The 26,646-nt window shown below is 35.4% G+C and overlaps 1 protein-coding gene across 1 annotated transcript in view; it reads right to left on the reverse strand.

The window, feature by feature from the left end:
* The window catches only part of SNTG1 (syntrophin gamma 1), a 98,854-nt gene extending 72,434 nt beyond the window's left edge, over positions 1–26,420 (reverse strand). The window contains exons 1-7 of the mRNA XM_070942308.1: positions 26,394–26,420; positions 22,142–22,276; positions 18,013–18,069; positions 15,259–15,316; positions 14,466–14,509; positions 14,323–14,364; positions 435–537 (exon numbers count right to left, since the gene is read on the reverse strand). Of these exons, the coding sequence (XP_070798409.1) occupies positions 435–537; positions 14,323–14,364; positions 14,466–14,509; positions 15,259–15,316; positions 18,013–18,069; positions 22,142–22,276; positions 26,394–26,420 (466 nt within the window). The remainder of the gene's footprint in view (positions 1–434; positions 538–14,322; positions 14,365–14,465; positions 14,510–15,258; positions 15,317–18,012; positions 18,070–22,141; positions 22,277–26,393) is intronic.
* Positions 26,421–26,646: the final 226 nt, after the last annotated feature.

The following is a 26,646-nucleotide window of genomic DNA, read 5'->3' on the forward strand; positions in this document are numbered from 1 at the left end:
CACCACACCACCCCAGCTGCATATAAAGTGCAAGAACTCTAGACAAATGATAAAGTCTAACCATCCTCACAGCAAGTTTTAATCACACAAAAAGACATACTTTTCAAGCAAAGATTACATTTCATGTTGTAAAAAAGTATAGGTGATAGAAAGAAAAGCTCCTTCTAAAATATTTTCAGGAGAGACAAAAAAAATCTACTGAGAATAGCTATGGCTGCATAGATGTCAAATCTAGCAAAAGAAGGCCAGAGACTGGATCATTTTTTTATGAACATTGTTTGTTTATACTGCTTTTCAAAAGAAAGGGTAATAAATTTTGTACTGTGACAACTGACACGTATCAATGACTATTGAGAACAGTCTTTAAAGTAGGATTGCAAACAGGGGTTCCTAAGAACAGCAGATACTTGTTTCAAAATCTTTTTTATGCTTACATGCACAATCTTCATTAAGGGGCAGTTTCAGAAATGCAGGCGCTCTTTTGAGAAAGGACACAGTTAGGGTTACCTCTTCTCCAGCATTCCGAAGAACTTGGACCTAAGGAATAAATGAAAAGAACTGAAACAACTTGGCACAATATTGGGATTTAGCTTTCCTTTCTTGCTTATTTAACTGAAGAAGAAAATTGTAAAGTAAGATTGATTAACATCTTTGCTATCTTTAGACTTTCTTTTGAATTCTTCAATGATTTTTTTTAAAAAAAAGCCTTTGTCCAACCTAAATTTCTGCTTGACCAAAGAAACCCCACACTTCATTGCACATAGATTTGAACTACTGTCAGTAATTAGGAAAGAATCAGGGGTGAAATTCAGCAGGTGCTGACACGTTCTGGAGAACCAGTACCTGAAATTTTGAGTAGTTCGGAGAACCGGCAAATACCACCTCTGGCTGGTCCCAGAGTGGGGTGGGCATGGTGATTCTGCAGTATCCTTCTCCTGGAGTGGGGAGGGAATGGAGATTTTGCAGTATCCTTCCCCTGGAGTGGGGAGGGAATGTGGATTTTGCAATATCCTTCCCCTGGAGTTGGGAGGGAATGTGGATTTTGCAATATCCTTCCCCTGGAGTGGGGAGAGAATGGAGATTTTTTAGGATCCTTCCCCTGGAGTGGGGAGGGAATGGGGATTTTGCAGGATCTTTCCCCTGGAGAGGGGAAGGAATGGGGATTTTGCAATATCCTTCCCCTGGAGTGGGGAGAGAATGGAGATTTTTCAGGATCCTTCCCCTGGAGTGGGGAGAGAATGGAGATTTTGCCGTATCCTTCCCTTGGAAAGGGGAGGAAATGGTGATTTTGCAATATCCTTCCCCTGGAGTGGGGTGGGAATGGAGATTTTTCAGTATCCTTCCCCTGCCATGCCCACCAAGCCAAGCCCGCCAAGCCATGTCCACAGAACCGGTAGTAAAAAAAAATTGAATTCCACCACTGGAAAGAATGGGATTTTTTAAAAAAATGGAGTTTAAATCAACAAAACTCCCTAAGATCTAGAAAGCTAGATCCTGGAACCAAGCAAAATAAACATCTTGTCTGCAAGATGTTTCTAATCTGAAACAACAAAACTCAAAACAAGGACAAAGTAATATCAATCATTCAAGACGCTCCAAGCAGACCTCAAAGGGACTGTTTTAGAAACATAGGACCTTTACACCACCACTGGGTGAGAAATAGTTGAAATCACACACTTGCTGGCAATCTCAGGTCTGAATAGTGGGTTTTAACATGTTATAATTGTTAAGTGATATGTTACTTGTAATCTGTCTCACATATAATCCTGTGTCTATATATCCAATCTACCCTCCCTTCCCTTTTACCCCCACCCACTCTAATTTGAATCCTACATCAGCTTAGCATTCTACTTCTGGTGGAGTAAACTGCAGCTCACAAAAATATATTTTATTAAAATGTGTTAGAAAAGATGCTATCAGATTCCTTCTGGTTTTGTTTTGTTTTTTGCCATCATAGATTAATGTGCAAAATCTGTATCCCATAGTAAATCAGTTCACTGCCATATTCCTAGACCATTTCAGAGTCTGTATTTATAGCTCTCATTAATGTTCTCCCTCTTCTGTCACTGTCTCATTTTCCCTTAGGCCTGACCTTCCATGGTTTAACATTGTTTTCTTCTTTTTGCTGATTGCATATCTTGCACAATCCTTTTAGCTCATTTAATCTTATTTTGTGTTTTGTGAGACTACGGCTATATTTTCCATGCACACAATGGAGGGTAGTTGTCTTAGCATGAATACTATTATTTGTAGCTGCAGCATTCCCTTGCGATCAAGTCAAGTCCTCTATCTCAGATATTTGCATATCTAACCACACTGGACTAGCAACACAGTATGAATTTCTGCTGTTTGATTGGAAGGGACTTAGTGAAAAGACAATCTCCAAACTTGACTGACAGCAGCTTTTAATGGTTGGTAGGAAAGATAGATCAACCGGACATGATTTACTTATAAGTTAATTGCTACTTTTCTTTAAAACTAGGATACAACTTTTCCTCTGGTGCTTTGTATTTGTATTAATAATTACTTTTCATGATATACTTTAAAACATTTAAACTCTGTTACAAGATGTTTAATACCCTGTTTCCCCCAAAATAAGACATCCCCTGATAATAAGCCCAGTTGGACTTTTGAGAGCATGGCAATAAGGCCAAGTGCTTATTTCAGAGTTCAAAAAAATATAAAACAGGGTCTTATTTTCGGGGAAACATAGTATATATCTCCATAGCTCTCAACCAACAAGAATGCTTTTTAGAAATAGTACATATATCTTCTATAAAATGTAAAATGAGAAGTGCATTACCAGTTAATATTTTATCTAGTTTAGCTTCTCCCTCTCAGAAATAAGAGTTTAAAGGCCAAATTTTTTTCAGTTAATTAAGTTCACAATTTGTATGTTTTATTTATTTATTTATTTATTTATTTATTTATTTATTTATTTATTTATTTATTTATTTATTTATTTATTTATTTTATTAAATTTTTAGACCACCCTTCTCCTGCTGGACTCAGGGCGGTGCACAGCCAAGAATAAAAAACATCCCAATACAAAATTTTAAATTTTAAAAGAATTAAACAAATTTTGGCCCAAAATTTAAAACTCCTGACTAAAATCCATTTACAATTAAAAATTTCTAAGGGGGTGGGGGTGGGGGTTATGCCAGCCCAGCTTGATGAAATAGAAAAGTTTTGAGGGCACGGTGAAAAGCACGAAGATCTGGTATCCTATGTATCTCCGGGGGCAGGTCATTCCAGAGGGCAGGTGCTGCCACAGAGAAGGCCCTCCCCCTGGGGGTTGCCAGATGACATTGCCTGGCTGACGGCACCCTGAGGAGTCCCTCTCTGTGGGAGCAAACTGGCCAGTGGGAGGCTATCAGCGGCAGAAGGCGGTCCCGTAAGTACCCAGGCCCTATGCCATGGAGCGCTTTAAATGTGGTAACCAACACCTTGAAGCACACCCGGAAGACCACCGGAAGCCAATGCAGCTCACACAGGAGGGGTGTCACATGGGAGCACCCCATTGCTCCCATAATCCCCCGCACAGCCGCATTCTGCACCAGTTGGAGCCTCCGGGTGCTCCTCAAGGGGAGCCCCATGTAGAGAGCATTGCAGTAGTCCAGGCGGGAAGTGACGAGTGCCTGAGTGACTGTGTGTAAGGAGTCCTTATCCAGAAAGGGACGCAACTGGCAAATCAGGCGAACCTGATAAAAAGCTCCCCTGGCCATGGCCGTCATATGCTCTTCTAAAGACAGCCGTGCATCCAGGAGGACGCCCAAGTTGCGAGCCCTTTCCGTGGGGGCCAGTAACTCGCCCCCAATAGCCAGCGATGGCACCAGCTGGCTATATCGGGATGCCAGAAGCCACAGCCACTCAGTCTTGGAAGGGTTGAGTTGAAGCCTATTTCTCACCATCCAGACCCGCACAGCCTCTAGGCACCGGGACATCACTTCAAGGGCATCGTTGGGATGGCGTTCTGGTGTTTTGCAATACACATCACATTAAATAAAGCAAAGAAAGCAATCTGTGATCTAGGTAGTTACTGCCTACACAAACTATTCAATAGCACTTCTTTCCTTGCATTTTTCTGAGAAGCAGTAAATTAAACACATGTGAATCATTCATTATTATGAATGAAATAACCTTTGCAGTTGAGTGTCCGTGACAAAAAGCAAAATACTGTTAGAGTCATACTATATATACTACCACACCGGGGGGGGGGGAGAGGATCAAGATTAATTAGCAATACAATACAGCATTCCATTGGGTTACTTAAGAAACGAATCTGGAAGTGAAAATAAAAGATAAAAAAATAAAAAATAAATAAAAAGAAAGTTCTGAACTTTGAAGATTTGTCCTTCATCTCCCTGGAATCCCGAATGATTTGAGTAAGAAGGAATTCTTACTCATACTAATGAAGAATATCATCCTAGTATCTATAAATATTAAATTTAGGTATCATGTCAAGGCTTACGCTGCAATTAGGCATATATAATTTACTTTCCAGGTAACCATGAACAAGATAGCAACTATTTCTTATTTTGTCATAAGCTGGAAATGCAGTGTCTCAAGGAGCATCTAGAATGAACTTAAATGTGCCTCATATCTCTTAAATAATCTTTGCATTCCAATGTCTCTTTCTAATAAGTTTACTCTGCCTGTTTTGAAGCTGATGTTGAGTTATAACTGTCCCAGGTTAATTTTTACTTGCTCCTTCAATAGCAGCACTTGCAGTTTCTGGGTCAAAGACTCCAATAACTGGCACTTTCATAAACAACCACACCGTACAGATTTTTCATCAGCTCACAGATAGGGTGCAATATATCCCTATCTTAGACTAAACTCCATCCTGGCCATAAGTGAGAAATCACCATGATAGCTCACACACAAACATATGCACACACTTCCTCAATCACAAGAAAAGATGGGTGGTACATACAGAAACATGACATTGAAAAACTCAGGAGAATATATATGGCTCCTGGTCAGATAAAAGAAGCAAAAAGACATTATCATGCTTTCTGCCAGATAATTTATCCAGAATTAGATAGATAAAGTTTATCTGGGATTCCCTATAGAGAATAGCGATCCTAGTTATGAAGCTGCTCTCAAACTATCTGGAAATAGTTTTCTCATTCTTTGGACACTGGAATGAATATGAATACATTTAAAATATTTAATAATGTCTCTCAGCAGTTATCATACAGTGAAACATTGGTTATCACTGTTCTCAAAATGGGATTGCTTGGATTAACATATATTAGTCAGTTTTATTTTAAGCCACTTCCTATACTAATCTCGAAATTCAGTTTTACAAATTCAAAAAGTTCTTATTGAGAAGCAACTTAATTGGTAAAACAAAACCCTTCTAGAACATCAATGAACTTTTCCTTCATCCCCAGCTTAGTTCTTCAGAACTTGACAATAGCATAAACCCAAATCCTTTGACAGATCTGTTTCTGATAAATATTTGAAGCTATCTTGGTTCATACTGGAGGCCATTCTGCCTTCAGAATCTGCTGAGAAAGATATTTCTGTACTGCAGTAAAAAAAATACTCTATCACTTTCAAACCATATGAAATTTGCTTTCCTGATTACTTAAGTCCATCCACATAATGATAGCCTTTCATATACAGATGAATAATTGTGCTGCATGGATGGTAAATCTCTTGAAAGTAGATTTTGCTTCCTCTCATATACATTTTTGCACATTTGTAAGCAGTTATATCAGCAACACATTGAATCTCATGAATGTATTTTTAGCTCCATTTCGATTAGGCAAAACACTAAAGATGAACTGAACTGCAGTTTAAAACATTCAATGTATATCAAGGAAAAGCAACTTGTCGAAGTACTTTCTACTAACTTGTACCTTTAGAGTGAAACTTACAATGTCATTTTTCAATCAACCTGTTCTATTTATCTGAACGAAGAATCACTTTTCTTCTGTGTGTGCAGGATTAATCATAACTGGTAGTATTTATAGAGTATAATGCCCATGATCATATTTAACAGAATGATGGCATCTGCAATTCAGAAACTATTGTAATCTGGGGATATGATTATTAGCCTGCATAGAGCATAGCATAAATTTTTCTGTAGTGTTAATATGAATAGATTTAATAAAGTACTTGTATAATTTATTTGGGTATATGTATGTGCATGTATCTGTGTGTGTTTATATAATTTAACATTCAACAAATATATTTATTTTTTTCCCTAAATTAGATTTTTTGTTTAAGACACATGTGGAGAGAAAAAACCCTGCTTAATAGATGATGTTTCTAGATTTGCCTATTGACAAATAATTATAAAAATGCAAGCTATCAGTTCAGCATTTTAGAGCTATTTACAATAAATGTAACTAGCATTTATTGATCAGAACATTTGAGGACAAAGCAGGGCATATGACATTTGCATGGCATTTTGCACTCTTTGGAGATTATAGTTTTTTCTTACGATTTGTCTTTAATTTTGTCCCACTGTGGCTTTTCTTTTACTTCCATTTCATATTCCTAATTAGAAAATAATGTTAGTAAAAGATACCCTTGACAGCACTTAATTAATATTCAGGCTATGATTTCTATTGGAGGCATGTTTTTATAGATAAAATCATTTCAGCTATCATTTTACCCTAGACAAGGATCTACGGTTTCAAAAATTGTACAAAAATTGCTAGCATGATATTTGAAATGCTGTTGCAATAATCAACAAATGCTTCCATAGACCAGTTTTGGCTGCCTTGATACTCTTTACATGCATTATGAGAGTAGTTCCAAAATTTTTCAGCAAGCATGGTCAGAAGCCAGATTTAGGAGCTGAAGTCCCAGGTTCTAGGTATATCTGGAGTTTAGCATCTCAGAAGAGTTATTTATTTAACCATTTTATCAGAATAATCATTAGTCTATGAAAGACTAAAAGAATAGCCATTAACTATAAAAGGAAACCTTACAAATGCCCAGGTAAACCCAATTGTGTAAATTCTATGTAAATCCTAAATATGTAAACACATATTTAGGATTGTTTTTATTGAAAAAATATGAAAGTAACTCAGTGATATAGAAATATTTCATGTTGAAACAGAATATGCAAAAAAACAACAACACAATACTGTGCATAGCTTTCAAAACCAATTGGAACTATCTATAACTTTATTTATTAAATATTAAATTTATTTGCTGCCCACAATGCTATCCCAAGCAGCTCTGGGCAGTTTACAATGCAGCAGCTTTAACTAACTTTACATTTTGCAGTGATATTCAGAGGTGTGTGTGTGTGTGTGTGTGTGTGTGTGTGTGTGCTGTTCTGTAAAGAGAACAAAAGCAACATTCTGAGTGGTTTTGTGAAGCCTTACTCTTTATTTATTTAGATTTTCTTTATCATGCCTTTATTATTTTTACAAATAACTCAAACACATCTTCCTCCTCCCATTTTCCCCAAAACAACAACCCTGTGAGATGAGTTGTGCTGAGAGAGAGTGACTGGCCCAAGATCATCCAGTTGAACTAACTCACAGTGTCCCGTTTTCTAGCCTGGTGCCTTAATCAGACCAGACCAAACTGGTTGTCTTTTATGTAAAGCTCTCTTTATGCAATATATTGACTTAATTAGTGGTGGGTTTCTACCAGTGAACCAGTAGCCAAGGCAGGAGGCTCCGCCCACCCGCCCGGACATCATCATGGATGCTCTGCACACACGCACGCTCACAGTTCCTAACCAGTAGCGAAGGTAAGTGAAAACCACTACTGATCTTAATGTGCTCTGTCACCATTCTATGCAAAACAGCTATTTTTCTTTTATGAGACTTGGATTAATTTAAATAATTCCTTTTACATATCAAGCTATAATTCGTCACAAAATTCTCTGTGTTTAGCTAGTTTTTCAAGGTAGAGTAACCACTTACTGTACATTTTTCTTGATGTAACTATCACTATATTAATTTATAAGGGACAGATATGACAAATTATTTAATATCCATATGGGTTTCTAGTGCGAGATGACTAACTTAGTGTTGACAAACAGGCATCAAAATGACAGAACTATGTTATGTTAGCCTTGTATTGGAGAAGTAACAGATGGCTTATCAGAAGGAAGCTATGCATTTGTTTGAGACAAAAATTGAAAACAAGGCAACTATGTGGAAATCAGATTGAAACAAGAAAAAGGTACTGAAAAATACACAAACCTATTTACTCTGCTGATTATATATATATATATATATATATATATATATATATATATATATATATATATATATATATATATATAAACCCCAACAGAAACATCAAAACAAAAGAATGCAACAATACTGTAACATAATATAACATTTCTCAAAATGTGGATCACAGTCTCTTGCAAGGAGACCCAGGAAATGCCTTCCTTACATGTATTTTTGGGCAGTTTGATTGAAAAAGTATAAATGCAAGACATGCAATAGTTCCAAAGCTCTATATGAAACCCAAGTGTTGTTTTTGGGGTTTTTCTCCCCAGAAAACTACATTCTTCTCTTAAAGAAAGAACAATCATGCCTGAAGGGCATGATGCTTTTATGCAAAGCTCTAACCATCTGACCTGACATTGACTGCCCTGAAAAAAATTACACTGGATGGGGAAAAAAGAGCAGATGGAAAGAAAATAGGCTTTGATTATTCCAGTAAGCCGAGAGACAAGTCGCAAGCAATTTACATTCTGCCATTGTTCTGCAAGTTGTAGCATTTTAACAGAAGATGGTTTAAGACAAACAAATACCATTTTTTCCTAATTTACTAGAATAGTATTACCTTCAAAGTGAAAGTCAAATTTAGGAATTTCATAAAAGTAAGCAGCCTTATACTTCCAATTAAATATACAGCTTTAAATGTTATCCTATTGCTTGCTTCTAAAGAAATAATTTTACTTTGTAAACTTATACATTTATATCATAGTTTTATTTGACATATAGATTAAAGTACAGGTCCTTGACTTATGACCAAAATGGACCCTGCTTATGATGGTTGTACGGCATGATGGTCATAAAATGGGTTATTATGGCACCAACCTTTTTTTAATGAGGGTTTTTTGCAACAGTTGTTAAGTGAATCATAGTGGTTGTTAAGTAAAGCCATGATCATTAGACAAACCCATTATTCACTATAGGACATTTTTTGCTGAAAACTAGAAATAAACACTGCTTTTCATCAAAAACGTAAGTCATGGTCACGTGACAGTGAGTTGCTGCAAAAGGCTGGGTGACCACATGGTGGTGGTAGTTGTCAGAATTCCAGAATCATAAGGTCATAAGCATCTTGGGAGGGGTTCATTATAATTTCAAATTTGAGGGGTACATTGTAAATTTTGTTTCTACTGAGTCTAGTTCCAATGAAATAATTTATTTTCAGTGGGTAGGGTACTTATAAACTAATTGTATCCCTGTATAGGACTGTAGTATAGTAGCAATAACAATAGTACTTAGGCCTATATACCGCCCCATAGCGCTTTACAGGAAAAAAATGTTACTTTTTGTAATTTGCATTCCATTGTAAAGTGTTTCCCTGAAAATAAGACCCTGTCTTATATTTTTTTGAACCCCGAAATAAGCGCTTGGCCTTATTTTTGGGGAGGTCTTATTATTTTGGGGACTGTGGAGCAAGATGGGGCTCCTCTTGCCATCTTACCTGATTTCCATCTCTGCATTTAAATATTTTCGGGGAGGGCTTATTTTAGCGCATGCACTCAAAAGCCCAATTGGGCTTATTATCGGGGATGTCTTATTTTCAGGGAAACAGGGTATATTCTGCCTGTCTACATTTAAAATTATTACATTACTGTACAATAAACATAAACAAATATTTAAGTGCATCAAAAAAATGTAGGTCACAAGAAAAACAGAATGTTGCTGATGCTATGAAATGACAGCATTGAAATTATAGTTCTTTTCACATCAGTTTCAGATGATAACTGGTCAAACCCTTTCAAATCACAGCTGACATAAATGCTAAGCAATTAAAACCTCTTTATATTCTTCTAAAAGTTCCCTTGGTCCTCTCTTTCAAAAACAAGCAATGCTGCTTTTAAAAAATAGACCTTTAGCAAAATGAAACATAAAGTTGATAAACACAACTCTATGCTGCTAGGTCACTTGGAGACTGCATGCATTTGCCACCTTCATTAGGAAAAAGTGTAGCCATGATGAAAGCTGTAAAAAGCTTTTCATGAAGGTGTGGGTGAATACTATCTCTGTGGAACAACAAGCAAAGCCTTTCTTATTTATGATATGATTATTCCATCTGACAGTTGTAGTGAAAGAAACTGATGCTTTATTCCAGAAATGAATTAAGATATCTCAAAACAGAATCACATTATGCTCTTTTAATGGCCTGAACAAAAGCTTTCAGAACTTTCTGAAAATTTAGCCAAGATTTGAAAACTAATCCAAATAGTAAAGAAGTCATCTGTCAACATTTATGCTATTTCCTCCACTTCTTTATAATAAACTTTAAAAACAGAATTTATTTATGTTTCTTTGAATAGGGTACCATCTCAGAAGACTCAAAATCCAATCTTGCTTCTTTCTGTTCTCAAAGAGATATAACAGAATAATAGAATAATAGAATTGGGAGGGACCTTGGAAGTCTTCTAGAGTAACCCCATGCTCAGGCAAGACACCCTATACCATTTCAGACAAATGGTTGTCCAATCTCTTCTTAAAAACTTCCCTTGTTGGAGCATCTACAACTTCTGGAGGCAAATCATTCCACCAATTAATTGTTCTGTCGGGAAATTTTTCCTTCATTCTAGGTTGCTTCTCTCCTTAATTAGTTTACATTCATTGCTTCTTGTTTTTCCTTCCAAGTGCTTTGGAGAATAGGTTGACCACATCTGCTTTGTGGTAGCCCTTTGCGTATTGGAACACTGCTATCATGTCACTGTAGTCCTTCTTTTCATCAAACTAGACGTATCCAATTCAGTGGTGGGTTTCACTTACCTTTGCTATCAGTTCGCTCGCATTTGATGTCGTCCAGGCGGGTGGGTGGAGCCTCCCACTTCCGCTACTACCAGTTTGCACAAACTGGGGTGAACCAGTAGCTACCCACCACTGAACCAATTCCTGCAACTATTCTTCATATGTTTTAGCCTCCAGCAAAAATACGATTTTTTCATTTAAAAATGTAAACTATATATGGAGCCTTGAAAATTGAAAAAGGTATCTTTTGAGAGGTTTTCAATAAGTCTTCTCATGGCTTTTTGTCAGACTAAACAATCTTCACCTTATGGTTAACTTTAATTTTATTGGGGGACAGGGGGAAAAATGTGAAAGGAAATAGATTGAAGCATTGCTGGATACAAAAATATATGTGCTGTAATATTTTAAAACCTAATATTTAAAATAAAATTATGGGATATTCCCCTAAAGACTTTCAAACTATTCTGGCTTTAAAAATAGCTATTGTCAACTAAATAAAAATGAATTGTTCTATCAGGAAAATCCATCAGGGATTTTGAAATTATTAAAATGAGATATTTGACAAGTTTTATAGTTGGTACTGAAAGAAAACTATAATGTGATACCAATTTAAAAAATCACCATGAAGAATATCTTCAGTTTAAAAGATTTGATGAAAACAGCATCTTGTTCTTATATCCAACAGCTATTATTTAACAGATCCATATTAATAGAGTCAAAGCTTTATTGATCAAGAAAATTAAAGCAGACAGAGAATAAAATTACATTCCTTGGGGATATCAAAATCTGTAAGCCATCAAGCTGCTTTACAGTTAGGTCTCTATTTCCTTCCCATGTATTCTTATCTAGATTCCTAAAATAGAATTCTCTGAAATTCTTACAAATTATATTTAAAAAATGAACTTGTTCCTCTACATGGGAAGAGGCAACGATAACCTATAGTTATCTGTCTCTATAAAATATATTAAATTACATATTGTTTGTCTCATAGAAGAAGGAAGATCTTATTTAATGATTCTCATATTACTGTTCTCAGATAGTCCTTGACCTACAACAGTTGCTTAACAACCATTCAGAGTTACAATAGACCCCTCCCAAAAACTACTAATGACTGGATTTTGAAGTTATAATGTTTGCACACACACCCTCACAATAGTGGTCATGTGATTGTGTGTTGGATGCTTGGCAATCAGGTCACCTTTATGGCCATTTTCAGCATTCCACAGTCGCATGATTGCAATTTTTGACATTTTTTGTCAATTTCTGTCATTTATTTTTAGTTTCCAGCAAAAAAAAAAAAAATCCCTCCCACTGGACAGAATGGATTTGTTTAACAACCATGGCATTTGCTTAATAACTTCTGCAAAAAATGTCAAAATCGGCTCTTATCATGCGATGCCTTGACATATAATTTCAATTACTTAAAATCACAATTTGACTTAAACCACATAAGTTGAAGACTACCTGGAATAATATATTCAAAGCAGTGGAAACAAAGCAAATGTATCCCTGTAACTTTTTTAAAAAAATATTACAATTTTAGGGTGTATCTGTTTGTTTTAAAAGATTATTCCCTACAGTACTGTATATTTACTGTATATCATCATCAAATAATGGTTTTACTGAACAAATGAACCAGACATCAAAAGAAATGCTAAAGAAATTTGCTGGGCAAAATCCTAAATCCTGGGATACTTGGCTACTATACTTATTATTTGCCTATAGAAAAGTACCCCAAATGGACATAGTCCATTTGAACTATATGGTAGGTCACCTCATGGTATTCTAGATGTTATAAAAGAAGGGTGAGTTAATAGAACTGAAGGTGATAGAATTGATTTCGTAGCCAAATAACATATATCCGTGTTTGTGTGTGTATGTGTTTGTTGTGCATGCTTGTGTACATTCTTATACCAAACTTCTTTCTTCTTAAGAATTTAGATTATGTGTAGAATAAATACTAAACTAGGAAGTACCAGATAATTTTTAGTTGAATGTTGTGTAGAAAGGTATAGTTTACAGGGGATAGTATACTAGAATCTCGGGAAGAAATGTATATCACACAGGGGGTAGAGTAGATGGGCGGTAAAGTATTATATAATATGATTTGGATTTGGATTTCATCCTGGGGAAGCCATGGGGGGAGCGGAGGGCAAGGGAGGGCTAGGGAGGGAAGGGGGGGGAAGGGGGAAAATTTGTATTTGTAAAACTTTTTCAATTAAAAAAAAAAGAATTTAGATGAATATATATTAGAATGGTTGGAAAATTTTTTAAAAAATTCTCAATGGGTTCAGGAAAATTTAAAAATCAACTCAAGAATCTCAAACCTGAGTTTCTCAACTTGACTGATTATCAGATTGAACCTCCTGAATACTTTCTTAAATTCCTTGATCATACACTGCCTCTAATTTTTAAAGATAGCTACCGGTAACTAAAATAGACCTTAGTTTATTTTAGTTACCAGTAATAAGACCTTAACAAGAACAAGTACTATGACCTGAATCAATAGTTTGATGGGATAAGAGAGACTTTAACATTTTTAACTCCCATTATGATAGCAATCTGGACCAGAGGTAGACTTCCATGCCAGCTATTTACATTGAACTAAATTTCCTATTGACACAAGTGAGAATTTTATTTATTTATTTAGTTCAAATAGTTATAATGAGGTGCAAAAATAAAATCTTCACATCAAGCTTGTGATTTTTATATGTATCTTATATCTGTAATAACTTAATGGAAACTGTGTATTCTTGATTTTGTCTTGTCTCTCTGACCCTTTTATCTTGTATATCATATGTTCTGAAGATAAAGCATGAGGAAAGATTTTTAATGTCCTTGTAACGCCTGAAGGTTTAAAATAACATCTAAAAAATCCTTCAAAATAAATTGCTGTCCTGTAAGTGACACTTCATTTGTCTTATTAAAGTGAGAACTGTATGAGAAATAGTATAGTCTTACAATATTCCAAGCCTACATAGAGAGCTTCTCAAACTAGGCAAGTAGTCTCAAATGTTACAGGCAACAGAAAAATTGCATTTTCCCTCTTCCTAGAGGACTGTAAATAAAATATGTTCAAGAAAAATTTTCATTTCTATTTTTTTTAATTGGGGAGAATACACTAACAAAAGTCAGTGTTTTCCCACAACTTTGTGCCTACAAAATATCTCCAGAAAAAAATGGAATGGCAAAATCCTAATGTAATATGAGTGATGTCACATCAGTGAAGAAGGTACACTATCTAAATATTATAATCATTTAACAACCTCAGAGTAAAATAGAGTTAAATTATGTAGGAGCATAATGAACAATTAATAAAAGTGCAGCAACATCAATTTATATTAGAAACTGTAATGGATTAGAAAAGGTTATAAAAGCTCACCACTTCTTCATGCCTGCATTTTCTTACATTAATTCCATTAATCTGTTGAGGAAGAAATAATAATTTGAGAAAAGGGTCTTCTACTCTGCATGCAGGAAGAATAAATAAATAGGATTTGACTAACAGACAACTTGTTTACCTACCTGTAGAATTGCATCTCCTATGAACAGTAGGCCTGAGAGTTCCGCTGAAAGAAAGACAGAAAGAAAGAAAGAAAGGAGGGAGGGAGGGAGGGAGGGAGGGAGGAAGGAAGGAAGGAAGGAAGGAAGGAAGGAAGGAAGGAAGGAAGGAAGGAAGGAAGGAAGGAAGGACATTTTTCATTTCAGTCTTCTCTATAATTTTCCACTGGCAGCATCAGTGGGGCAAAATATAAATAAAACAATGAAAAATAATTGAAAAATAAACTGCAGGTTTATCCCATACCCAAACAGAGTGCCTTAACTAATTTCCCTAAAAATCTAAAAGAAAAATCTGACCATATATGTTCACAAATGGAAAAAAAAAAAAACCTTCACAGTGAATAAAAAGTGGACTGTCTCCAGTTATCTCTGTCCAACTTAAAAATCTGCAAAGACTTCAGATGCCCCACATCCAAGCAATTAAACAATGTCTGATCTGATGGGATCCAGGTATTCATCTAGTTCATTTTCAAGAGATGGATCAGCATATTATATAGACTCAGTGTAATTTTATGAAGTGCATGTTTTGCTCGTTCGGTCTATGTTATACTTTTATTGTTGTTGTTTTTAATACTACTGCTTTTAATCTTTGTTAGTATTCTGAGTCACTTGGTGAACGGTGAACATTGAAAATGTTGTGCTCACATTTATAATGAAATTCCCTCTCCCAAAAAACAGACTGTGAATCAGGAAATAAAAAATAAAAGAAGAAAGAAAAACATAGTTAATTTATTAAAGAAACTGAGTAACAACTTACTTCTTTGTTCTTTGGAAATTTTGGAAACAACCACAGGAATATTATGCTCTGCTCCTCCCTATAAAAGAAAGAGATCATACTTCATTGAATCTACTGTTAACTTATAAATACTCTATTACTACATTTCTTTAGCTTTAGCTTCTTTTTTGAAAATTCAAAATGAGTAAAGTAACTTTCATCATTCTTTTTGCTAGTGACCGCATGAATGCAATCAGTCCTTTTGTAAAGAAGGAAAAAAAAATGCTGCCAATATTATGATATTCTGCATACACAAAAAAGAAATGATTGACAAAGGAATACAAATTCATATAGCTTTTCCCAGATTTCTCATATTATGGCATCAAATCCACTTCATAAAAAGCAAATGGACCTAATTCTGAAACATGGATGGTGCTGTGAGCAATTTCTTGTCCGGCTGGCAAAGAAAATACAAACAAAAGCATACAATTGAAGGATTGAATGGAATGTAAAGTTTTCCCTGGTTTCTTTTGATTTTCTATTCTCCATTCTTACACACATGAAAGTCAATAAGAAAATGAATAGAAAATCTGGCACAAAATAAAATAAGAATTCAAAGATAGTTAACAAATTACTGTTTCACATTGAAGGGTAAAAAAGAAATGAAAAGCAAAATAAATTGGAGGCACATTTTTCTATTTTTTAAACAGGCCATTGATTCATGTTGCCAGGAAGGAAAGAAAGATGAAGGATTTCAAAGTATAAATTATTTTTTAAACAGTCCTATTTGGTTTTTCTATACCAAAATTCACTATTCAAGAATCAGAACCTTTGGAGTTATTTTTTTTAAAAAAGTTTTATCTTAATATTTATTGGCTTTTTGAGATTTTTTTAATGTGTAAAAATAAAACTATTCTGTGTGCGTTGCATGAAATACATAATCAAACCTACAATCAATAGTCATGGGAATTTCTTTGTGTTAGAGATAGCTCTGAAAGTGAATACTATTTACCACTTTAGAAAAACAGATTTAGAAGTACTGGTATATTTTGATTGACCAATTTTGATAACACAGAATCTTAAAATGATAGTGTGAGTTAAGCGGAAGCTCAAAGCAACAATCGAGACAGCAATAAATGAACTCCCTCTAAATTTAAAAAAGGTAGATTTTGATGGAGGCTTTCAGAGAAAGAGTCACTGAGGTAATTCTGAAGCCAGGAAGAAGATAATGCATCTCTGGGGGTTGAGGAAAGTGATTCGTAGGCTTGAGAGGAACAAGAAGAGAGAAGCTAATCAGATAAGCCCATTCAGTCATTCTTTGTACATTCAATGTGACAATGTGACAGAAAAGATGTGAAAACAGCTCTTGGTGCAGTGGTTAGAGTGCAGTACTGCAGACTACTTCTGCTGACAGCCGGCTGCCTGCAATTGGGCAGATTGAATCTCACCAGGCTCAGTCTTGACTCAGTCTTCCATGCTTCTGAGGTCGATAAAATGTGGACTCAAATTGTTGGGGGCAAAATGCTGACTCTGTAAATTGCTTAGAGAGGTCTGTAAAAGCACTGTGAAGCAGTATATAAATCTAATTGCTATTGCTATTGCTCCCTACTTCTGATTATAGTAATGGTATAAATGAAGATACAACCTTCATACTTAAAGTGCTGTCATCTGTACGAAGTAGCCTTATTATTACCATGTGAACTGGAACTCTAATGGTAAAGCACTCATCCATACACAAAATCTCTCTGCTGCAGAGAAAAACCCTCAATGCATAGAGACTAGCTCTTTGTGATGTCACCAGTGTGATTGTCTCACATGGAATGCAGACAACAGAGAAGGAGCTGCTTGCAATTTCTTGTTGTTGGATTAAAGAAACAAGGGTAACCCCTAAAAAACAAGTCTTCAGATCATGGCCTGTTCCAAAGAGTGACAAGGGTAAGACAAAACTTTTGCATCAGACCCTTAGCTGCCATTTTGAGATAGTCAGCTATTCACATCACAAGTTTCGGTTTGGAAAATATAATGGTGGAAAATGATTAGAAGAACTCAAGAAGCAGAAACAAAGCAACTATAAAAGTTAATTTGCTAATTTACTAAAAACATCCATAAATATGGATGTTTTGACTGAAACTTTTAGTAACGAAAGATGACTATCAAAAGCATTATATCACAAACTATTAATACATTTTCTATTTCAGGCTTTATGCAATTATTTCAGGGGAAAATACTTTCATGATTTATATTTATCTCTCACTGCATGAAAGGACAGTAAATTGTAATTTTGGGCAGCGCTCTATTTTATTACATACTTTTTTATATAATAATGGAATAAGGAAGTGCCCATTGAATTATCTATCTGGTATTCTCAACATATTTTTCAACCTTATCATCATAAGAAAATTGGATAATTTTATATATCTAACATGCGTACAGCAAAATTGATAATACCAAAATAATATTTTCTGTTTTATTAACAAGCAAGTTTCAAAGAATGCAGAATTGCAGATTTATTCATTGGTTGTAATGTGATAGCTATTTTAACTCTTTTATTGACCCATTTTAAGTGCCACTTAAGACCACACTTTGAGTGACTGTCTAAAGTTTTGTAAAAGTAAATAAACCTCTAATAAAAGCTTTCATGATACACTGAATGGACAAAGAAGAATATAATACAATGGCAACCCATTAATCTTATTAAACATATTCCCCAAAATATAAAATCCATGCTTGATACAATCAGACATACACACACACACACACACACACACACACCCAATAGAAAGAATATCATACTACCTTTATACTTAATCCAAATCCTCCTACAGTTTGTCTTCTAATTGTTACAGTTCTTTCCTGAAAATAAATCAGATTGAAACATTTCCTTAAAAACAACCACAATCACACTGCATTGTCTCTTTTTGGCTTTGTGCTATATAACCATTATCAAGTTTTGAATTCCATATATGTATTGTCATATGAAATTGCAAAACATATATACCTAAAGTGGCAATCTGAATGACAATACACAAATACAGGTAGCCCTTGGTTTAATGACCATTTTTCAATGACAGTTCAAAGTTACAACAGTGCTGAAAGTGAGGTAGTTATGACTGGCCCTCAAAGTTCCAGCCATCATTCCCTCATATGATGGAGATTTGGTTGCTTGGCAACTGGCTTTCACTTATATGGTTGCAGTGAGTTTGTTCCCATAGCTTTTCATGGATCACCATGAAACCTTCCCTGCTAGCTTCCCACAAGCAAAGTCAATGGGGAAACTATAGCAAAGAAGGTTGCAAATTGTTTGGATACGTCTCCTCTACATTGCAGCAGCCACCCTCAGCCCCTTGCATCATGTCTCGCTGGCCCATTGTGCACTTTCATATATTCTGCAGTAGCCACAAGAGATGCCATGCTTATATCATGCCATGCTTATACCATGCCAGCATCTTGTACTCTGCAGCAAGCAATTCTGTCTCCACCCACATGTGACACTCTGGACTCTCCTGCATCCTGCAGCAGCCACAAGTTTCATTATGTTTGCACTGTGCCACTTGGCCACTCTCACACCCTCCTGCAGCCAGCAGCAGCTACTTACTTGACCACCAGCCTGCTTGCCCATCACCACTGCTTGTGAGCAGGCTGGGAGTTTTAATTTCCTACCAACTTTGCTTGTTGAAAGCCAGTAGGAAATTGCCAGGAGATACCCACCAAATGACCTGTGATCCTTGCCTAACAATAGCAATTGGAAGTTCCAGAATTACCATCCCTAAGCAATGTGGTCACATAATGTCATGCTTTATAACTGCATCATTTAGCAATGGAAATTCCAGTTTCATTAACTGAGAAGTACTGCACTTAAGTTGTATTTGTTTATTTTCTGGGTGATTCAACTATAAACGCATAACACAAAGCTATATATGCAGTCATTTTTCAACATCTAAATCTCTGTAATTAGGCATTAGGTCTTCTCAAATGTTCTATTGACCAACGTAAGGCAATGTTTTTTTAAAATCAGCACTATGAACAGCCTTGTTGCGTTGGGCCAGAATCTGCATAAATTCAGCATTTTGTTTCTCATAGGAGCAAACTAGGTGTATACAGGAATAATTAACTTGAGGCATTGGCCATTAACATTGTTAGCTTTAAAAGGAAATTGAACAAAATCACAGAAAGTAGCTCTTACATTTTAACACTGTTCTCATGTAGCAGGCATTTGTAGACAATTTGCTGCAGTCCAAGTATAATACACTTCAAGATGATAGACCTGCATTCTGTGAATTTAGGTAATCCTCTTTAAAGTTATCCAATTTAATACCCATCACCACAGATTAATTATATTCTGTACGGAGAACAATGTAAAACATCTCTTTTAAATATTCCCAGCAGCTTCCTGGAGTCATTTCTTCTCCTAGTATTTTGAGAGATCAATTCACTGTCTTCATACTATCTATGATGTTATATAGCTTGACCACTCTACAATTTTCTCTGTTAAGAGATCCAAATGGTCTAATCTTTCATAATGAGGGAGATATTCAAGCTTCCTAAGCATTTTGTTTTCCTGTTCTGAATTTAGCTTTCATTATGCTGAATAATTTGATAATAATCTGTGGCCAAATTGCCGGTGTTATGTTGGCAACTAATAAGAATAAGGGTGAACATTGTGTTTTTTAAGGAACTGATGTTAATGGAAAAAAAAACATAAAGAGGTGTGACAAATTCAATATTTTGATTTGGCATAACAGCCTATTTAATGATTTATTTTATTTTATTTTATTATTTTTTCAGGCATCCAAAACTGAATGTTTTGACCGAATTGTTCAAACACGGATATGTCACCCACAACAAGGTCTTCTATACATCATTAGATTATAGCTCTACAGGAAAAATGTTAAAGAAGAAATAAGGGAAAACAAGCTGAATTAATAATCTTCCAGCAAAAAAATTCTTTGGAGCCATCCTCACTCAGTGAGCCTTGCCTATATTTTGGGGTCCAAGATCTGTGGAACTTGTTAGATCGACATTGAAGATTTTGTTTGGAATTCTGTGTGTACTGGTTGTTTTTTCCAGTTCTTCTTATATCTCAATACATTTCTAACCAGAGTTTTATTTTAAAGAAATTTCTCCTTCAAACTTCCCCATGTTAAAGCCTACATGATGGGAGTGCTACCTCTGGTATTTCAGATTTGTTGTAATGTTTATTTCTAGGTTTTTTGGATAAGGAAACCCAAAGTGCCTTTTCTGATTTTCCTTAAGAGACTGGTCCTTTACGGAATGATGAAGAACTTTCCAGCTGGAACATAGCCAAAGATTTAACCTGAATAGTGCCAGTTTATCTTCATTTTAAAAAAAGAAAAAAGAAAGCAAAAGCAAAGCCTTGGTACTACAGTGGTTTAAAGCACCCTGTTATTAACACAGCTGCCTGCAATTTACTGCTGGTTCGAATCTCTCCAAGGCTCAAGGTTGACTCAGCCTTCCATCCTTTCTAAGGTAGGTTAAATGAGGACCCAGTTTGTGGGGGCAATAAGCTGACTTTGTATAAATATACAAAAGTATGAAGGCTATTGCTTATTGCTTAATGCACTGTAAGCCGCCCTGAGTCTCCGGAGAAGGGCGGCATATAAATCAAATTTAAAAAAAAAAAAAAAAAAAAAAAGCAAAACAAAACAAAACTGGGAAGCCATTGGAAGAAGTATCGTGGTGAAGTTTGAAATTATTCCCCCTACCTCGTACATGTAAAAAAGCTTCTTCAGAGGAAAAAAATCCTGGAGCTATTTCTCTGGTAAAAATAGTAAATTCCATTATCCAATGGATATAAACTAGGTAATGAATTGCACATAACGTTAACCTGTACATAATGTTCCAAGAAATATATCAAGTAGATGTTCCAGCTTATTAGATAAAATTGTGAAACTTTTAATATGTAAAATCAGATATAATTCGATAATAGGTTTTTATTGGTATATTACATAGGATAATTCATAAGGTGAAGCCATGAATTCTCTTCCTAAATTCTCCTCATTTATCTTTACTTGCTTAATCAATTTTTTAACCTCAATCATCCAGTGCTGTTCAGTGTATTCTTAATAAAACATTTTTTCTCTGGCTTCTTTATCTTAAAGCAATTTATTTATTATCCCATTACACCATTCCATTCTTACAAAAGGTGCTTGAAATGACTTATTCTGAATGACATTATGCTATTAATATATTACAGTGGTGGGATTCAGCCGGTTCGGGCCGGTTTGAGTGAATCGGTAGTTAAATTGCTGGTTGGCCCCTCTCCTTCCCTTCCAGGAGTCTCCACGCACCACATTTTGGCTCCCAGGTAAGTGCAGGGAGGCCTACTAGGCTAAAAATGGGGTGCAGGGGGAGCGGTATGCTCCCCCATGGCCCATTTTTGCTCCTAGGAGGCTTCAGGGAGGCCTCCTAGGCCCAAAATGAGGCATGAGGGGTGCGATGCATTACCCTCCCCCGTGGCCCATTTTTGCTCCCAGGGTGCAGGAGGCTGAGTGCTGCCTGTCACACCCCCTGGTCATGCCCACCATGGCCACGCCCACCCAGCCAGTCATTAGGGCAGAGAACTGGTTGTTAAATTATTTGAATCCCACCACTGTATTTTTATACTATTTATCTGCACTCATCAAATTAAGAAGAAGTCATGGAACAAGATGTTAATCAGAACCAAAATGGAAGCCAGAGGCAAGCCTGAAACCAAAGATCAAGAGATCTTATTCCAGAAGAAAGAAACAGGAAGTCTTCCTAGTTTATCTCCCTGGGTGCTGTTTTTTTAAAGACACAATATTCATTCTGAATTCAGTATATATCACTTCATCTACTTTGCTATTTCTATGTGGAAAAACAACTCTGAAAGTTCAAAATGTATAACAGCTTTAATCTGGAAGATACTATGAATCATGTTACTTACTCCAGAATAAAATGGTTCACCAGACACACAGATGACATCTTGTTCTTGAATTGTCAAAATATCTTTGGCTAAGTGCAGCCGCACTTTGAAAGGCTCCTGATTACCATCCTGTAGCAAACAAATCCCTGTCTTTGACTTTAAAAGGCAGAAGAAGAAAAAAGTTTTATTAGTTGTCTAATTGTTTATGGACTATTTATTCTAAGGATCAAAAATAGTTTCCTTTAGTTTTTAACTGGAATATTCAGTAAAACCAATAAAATAAGGTATATCTCAAACGATCCATTAAAATTCTCCCAATTATCAGAAATATTGAAACATGCAAGGCAAAAATTACTAATAAAAGTTTGGAAACTCAGACATTAAGTAACATTTAAATATTGAAAGTATCTGGGCTTCGTACATGGATGAAGGACTAAAACTTTTAAAATGTGATCATAAACTAAAAAACCCTTTTGTAATAGCAGGGCTTATGTTTCAGTATCCTACATAGGCATATAAAATACAACTTGCACATTATTTGATAGAGTAGCAACCTGATAATTTTTTGTTAAAGTTACAGCATTTGATTAATTAAAATTATTAGGATTACTCAATAGCCAAGACCTTAATTGGGATCACAGAAACACTATAAAAAGTTCCACTAATGATCCCTCTGTTTTATTATTATAATCCAGTAAATAACTCTTCAATGTCCAAAAACAAATTCAATACAAGTGCTTTTCAGATTGTAGCCTAGATTTGTGAATTTATTAATTAATTAAAATTAATCCACAGCTATTCTAGAAAGACCAAGGCCCATATGGCTATTAGAAATGTTGTATAACCTACAAGGAAAGAGCCTGGATAGCTCAACAGATAGAAGCACTGTAATTTAACACCAGCTGTCTGCAATTAAATTAAGATCGAATCTTGCCAGGCTCAAGGTTGCCTCAGCCTTCCATCCTTTCTAAGGTAGGTAAATTGAGGACCCAGTTTGTGGGGGCAATAAGCTGACTTTGTATAAATATACAAAAGTATGAAGGCTATTGCTTAACGCACTGTAAGCTGCCCTGAGTCTCCGGAGAAGGGCGGCATATAAATCAAATAAAAAAAAAAAAAAACAGGTTGTAAACTTTCTATTTCAAAACTTTTCTAATTTCTTTTTCTAAAAAAAATAAATTGACTCATTATTTTGCTGATGTTCATCTTCTTTTCATTGGAATTTAAGGGTATGTGGGATTTTCTGGATGGACAGTTTATATGCTTGGAGGGTGCAATGATCTCTGACTTCATCGTCCTTTTCCTCTTTTGAATTTCTGACAGAGATATTCTGACAGAGATATTCAACATCTTACAACCTCTTTGTAGAGTAGCCAGGTGCATAAACATCCAATTATGGAAATCCCATTGGAAGCGAACTGTTTCTTGAAATAAGGAACAAGTTTGTACACCTATTCAGTACATTATAGACTCTAATACTCTTCCTCAACCAGATCAGCCTTCAGTTGTACTGGTTTTAAATACAAGGAAAAGTAGTCCAGTACCCCTGGACTATAAAACCTGCAGTCATTATGTCAGCCAATAAATGTTAAATATTAAGAGTAAATGTTACATTTTATCCATTCCAGCAAATTCATGTCTGAGCATTGTGTGCAGACCTGGAATCAATGTCATGTTCTCAATTTTAGAACTTTATGACTGACGCTGGTTCTTCACACCCCTCTCTCTAAATTTCTTGCTTCTTTCAATTTGAACTTCATGATAGCAACTTAGAAAACAAATATGGCTTTCAGGAAACAGAAAAAAAACAACAACCAGGAATGATGGAAAACAAATACAGACTGACAGTTTAATTCTGTTAATCTCCACCAAATAAGGTTAGCTGGATGACAGAAATGTGTGTTGATCTGTATTTTGGAAGAACAGTTCCTAATTCATATGATGATTTTTTGGCATAACATTTCTTTAAAAAAAAATGTATATAGTTATGTTGTGTTGACTGTATATTCGTCTCCTAGCTAATTACCTTATAAAATCTCCCAAGCAGCTTGATGAAAAAAGCTAGGGGCAAGAATTAAATAACATCTAACTATACAGTAGGCCTAATTAAGCATCACAGTGAAATTAAAATAAGAGTGAGCAATGGGATGCACACAGGCAAAACCTATTCGGAATGAATAAGGAAATCAAGCATGAGAAAAGCAAAAACAAAACACATCTCAGCAAACACAAAAACACAATTCATTGATATGAACCCCCTAGTGTTATTTCACAGTACAATAGCTGCGGCTATACAATACATCCTTAAACTATTATTCCAGTTCTGACTTTAAAAAGCAGTGATTTATATAAATAAGACATGTTTTAGCCTTTAGAAGGAATAGAATTCTAATTTATTTCAGATCTACAATAATTCATGCTGATTATATTTATATAATCTGAAATTTTTCTGGCAGAAATTTTTCTGGCAGCCAGCAGAGTGTTTGCTGGCAGCCAGAAATAATAGCCTAGAAACTAGTGGATTGTGATTTTACTGAACTAGGGCTGCATAAAAATCTTGGTTTACGTAGGAAGAACCTGGCTAAAGAGAAATACACATAAAGGCCTATGAAAACAAAAGAAAACATATATGCATGCATGGAGCTTGACCTTGACATTTAATTATCAGTAGCATCGATTTCTGATCCCACTTTGCAGACACACTAATTTAATTTAATTTAATTTAATTTAATTTAATTTAATTTATTACATTTCTATGCCGCTCAACTCCCAAGGGACTCTGGGCGGCTTACAGCAAAAATAATGCGAACAATGAACATAGAAAAATTATTTAAAAACATTATAAAAACATTTTAAAAAACATTAAAAGCCCATGCACACCGTTCATGGCCAGATCTCGCAAGATTGCAACAGCGAGATCAACGGCCCCAGGCCTGCCGGAAAAGCCAGGTCTTCACCGCTTTCCGGAAGGCCAATAGGGTGGGGTAGTCCGGATCTCAGGAGGTAACTGGTTCCAGAGAGCTGGGGCAGCCACAGAGAAGGCCCTCTCCCGCGAGCCCGCCAGCAGACACTGTTTAGCTGACAGGACCCGGAAGAGACCAACTCTGTGGGATCTTACCGGATGCTGGGAGCTACTTCAGGGATATTTAGAAGAACACATCCTGGGCTTTTGTCTTTTTTCACTTTTTATAGTAGCTTGCTAATTCAAAACTGTTTGTAATTATCTGAATAGTTTCTAATCATCTTATTCCATTCTTATTCAAATTTATCCATTATTCTAAGTCTACTTCCTTTTACTTACACTCTCAAACTAGAGAGATATGGAAGTTGCATTACATCATGTCCTCATGTATGCGGTTTTATGAGTTCTGTCCTTTATTGGTGATGGAAAGGAATTTCTCTATACATGTACCTCATACATGAAAGCATGACCTAATATAATACCTGTATCTCCAGTCTGGGAGTTTAAGAAAAAAAGTATGCTATATCGAGTATTTTAAAGATGGCCTCTATATATTCCACCTACCAACACTCCTGAGTTCCAGAGCCTGAAGACCTTCTAAAACTAATGCACTGCCTATAATCACATAAAAAATGCAATGACCCATGAGTTCAATTCCTCATACAGGGAACTGACAGATGAGCCTCATATAAATTAAAGCTCATATTCTTTTGTTTTGGGTTAATGCTAATAAATTCATTATTAGTCATACTTAACACTTTTTTAAAAAAAAATTCTAGCATTATTTATAATTAGTTCTTAATGATGCTAGAATATGGAAAAGAAGGAAGTGGAAGATTAGGAGATAAATGTAAAAAAAGCTAGGTAAAGAAAATGAAAAATAAAGGCTTTGCATACCACATTCATAGTCCAATGGTCAGCATGGAATTAAAGGGGATAAAAAGAATGCATGCATAAACGTGTCCATGAACACATAAAGAGATTTTTTTTATGGTTCATTGTTTTCTTATATATATATATATGGTTATAATTGTAGATATGATATTAAGTGAAGTGTAGCCCTATTAAAATCATCTTTGCATTTGTATGAAGCTTGATTTTGTAAACACAAAAGCATTCAAAGAATGGAAGTTTGAGAAGTCGCTTGTCCCTGCCCTGGCTATGAAGCTGACAAAGTTTTGCTTTATTTTTAAATATGCAAATCTCCATTTAATAATTCATATAATACCCCACACAATGTTTTTTTAATGAGAATAAGCGAGATAAAATAAGTACATATGTACATGCTTAAGTTAGAAAAATTTGCACTACCTCTTCACATGCAGTCCTGAAATCCATGTGCTATGGCACCAAGAGATAATTGTCTAAAAGAAGGGGAAAAAGATATTTAATAATAATAATAATAATAATAATAATAATAATAATAATAATAATAATAATAATAATAATAAATGAAGACAGCAAAGGAGAAATATGCCCAAATTTGAGGTATTCTAACAGTTATACATTAAATACCATTTAAGGCTAGCTAAATGTCTATTCTCAATCATCCAGGTCAGGGCTG

The sequence above is a fragment of the Pituophis catenifer genome, unplaced genomic scaffold, assembly GCF_029215685.1.
Source record: "Pituophis catenifer annectens isolate HBS135680 unplaced genomic scaffold, rPitCat1.0.hap2 SCAF_3, whole genome shotgun sequence".
Taxonomy (NCBI): Eukaryota; Metazoa; Chordata; class Lepidosauria; order Squamata; family Colubridae; genus Pituophis; species Pituophis catenifer.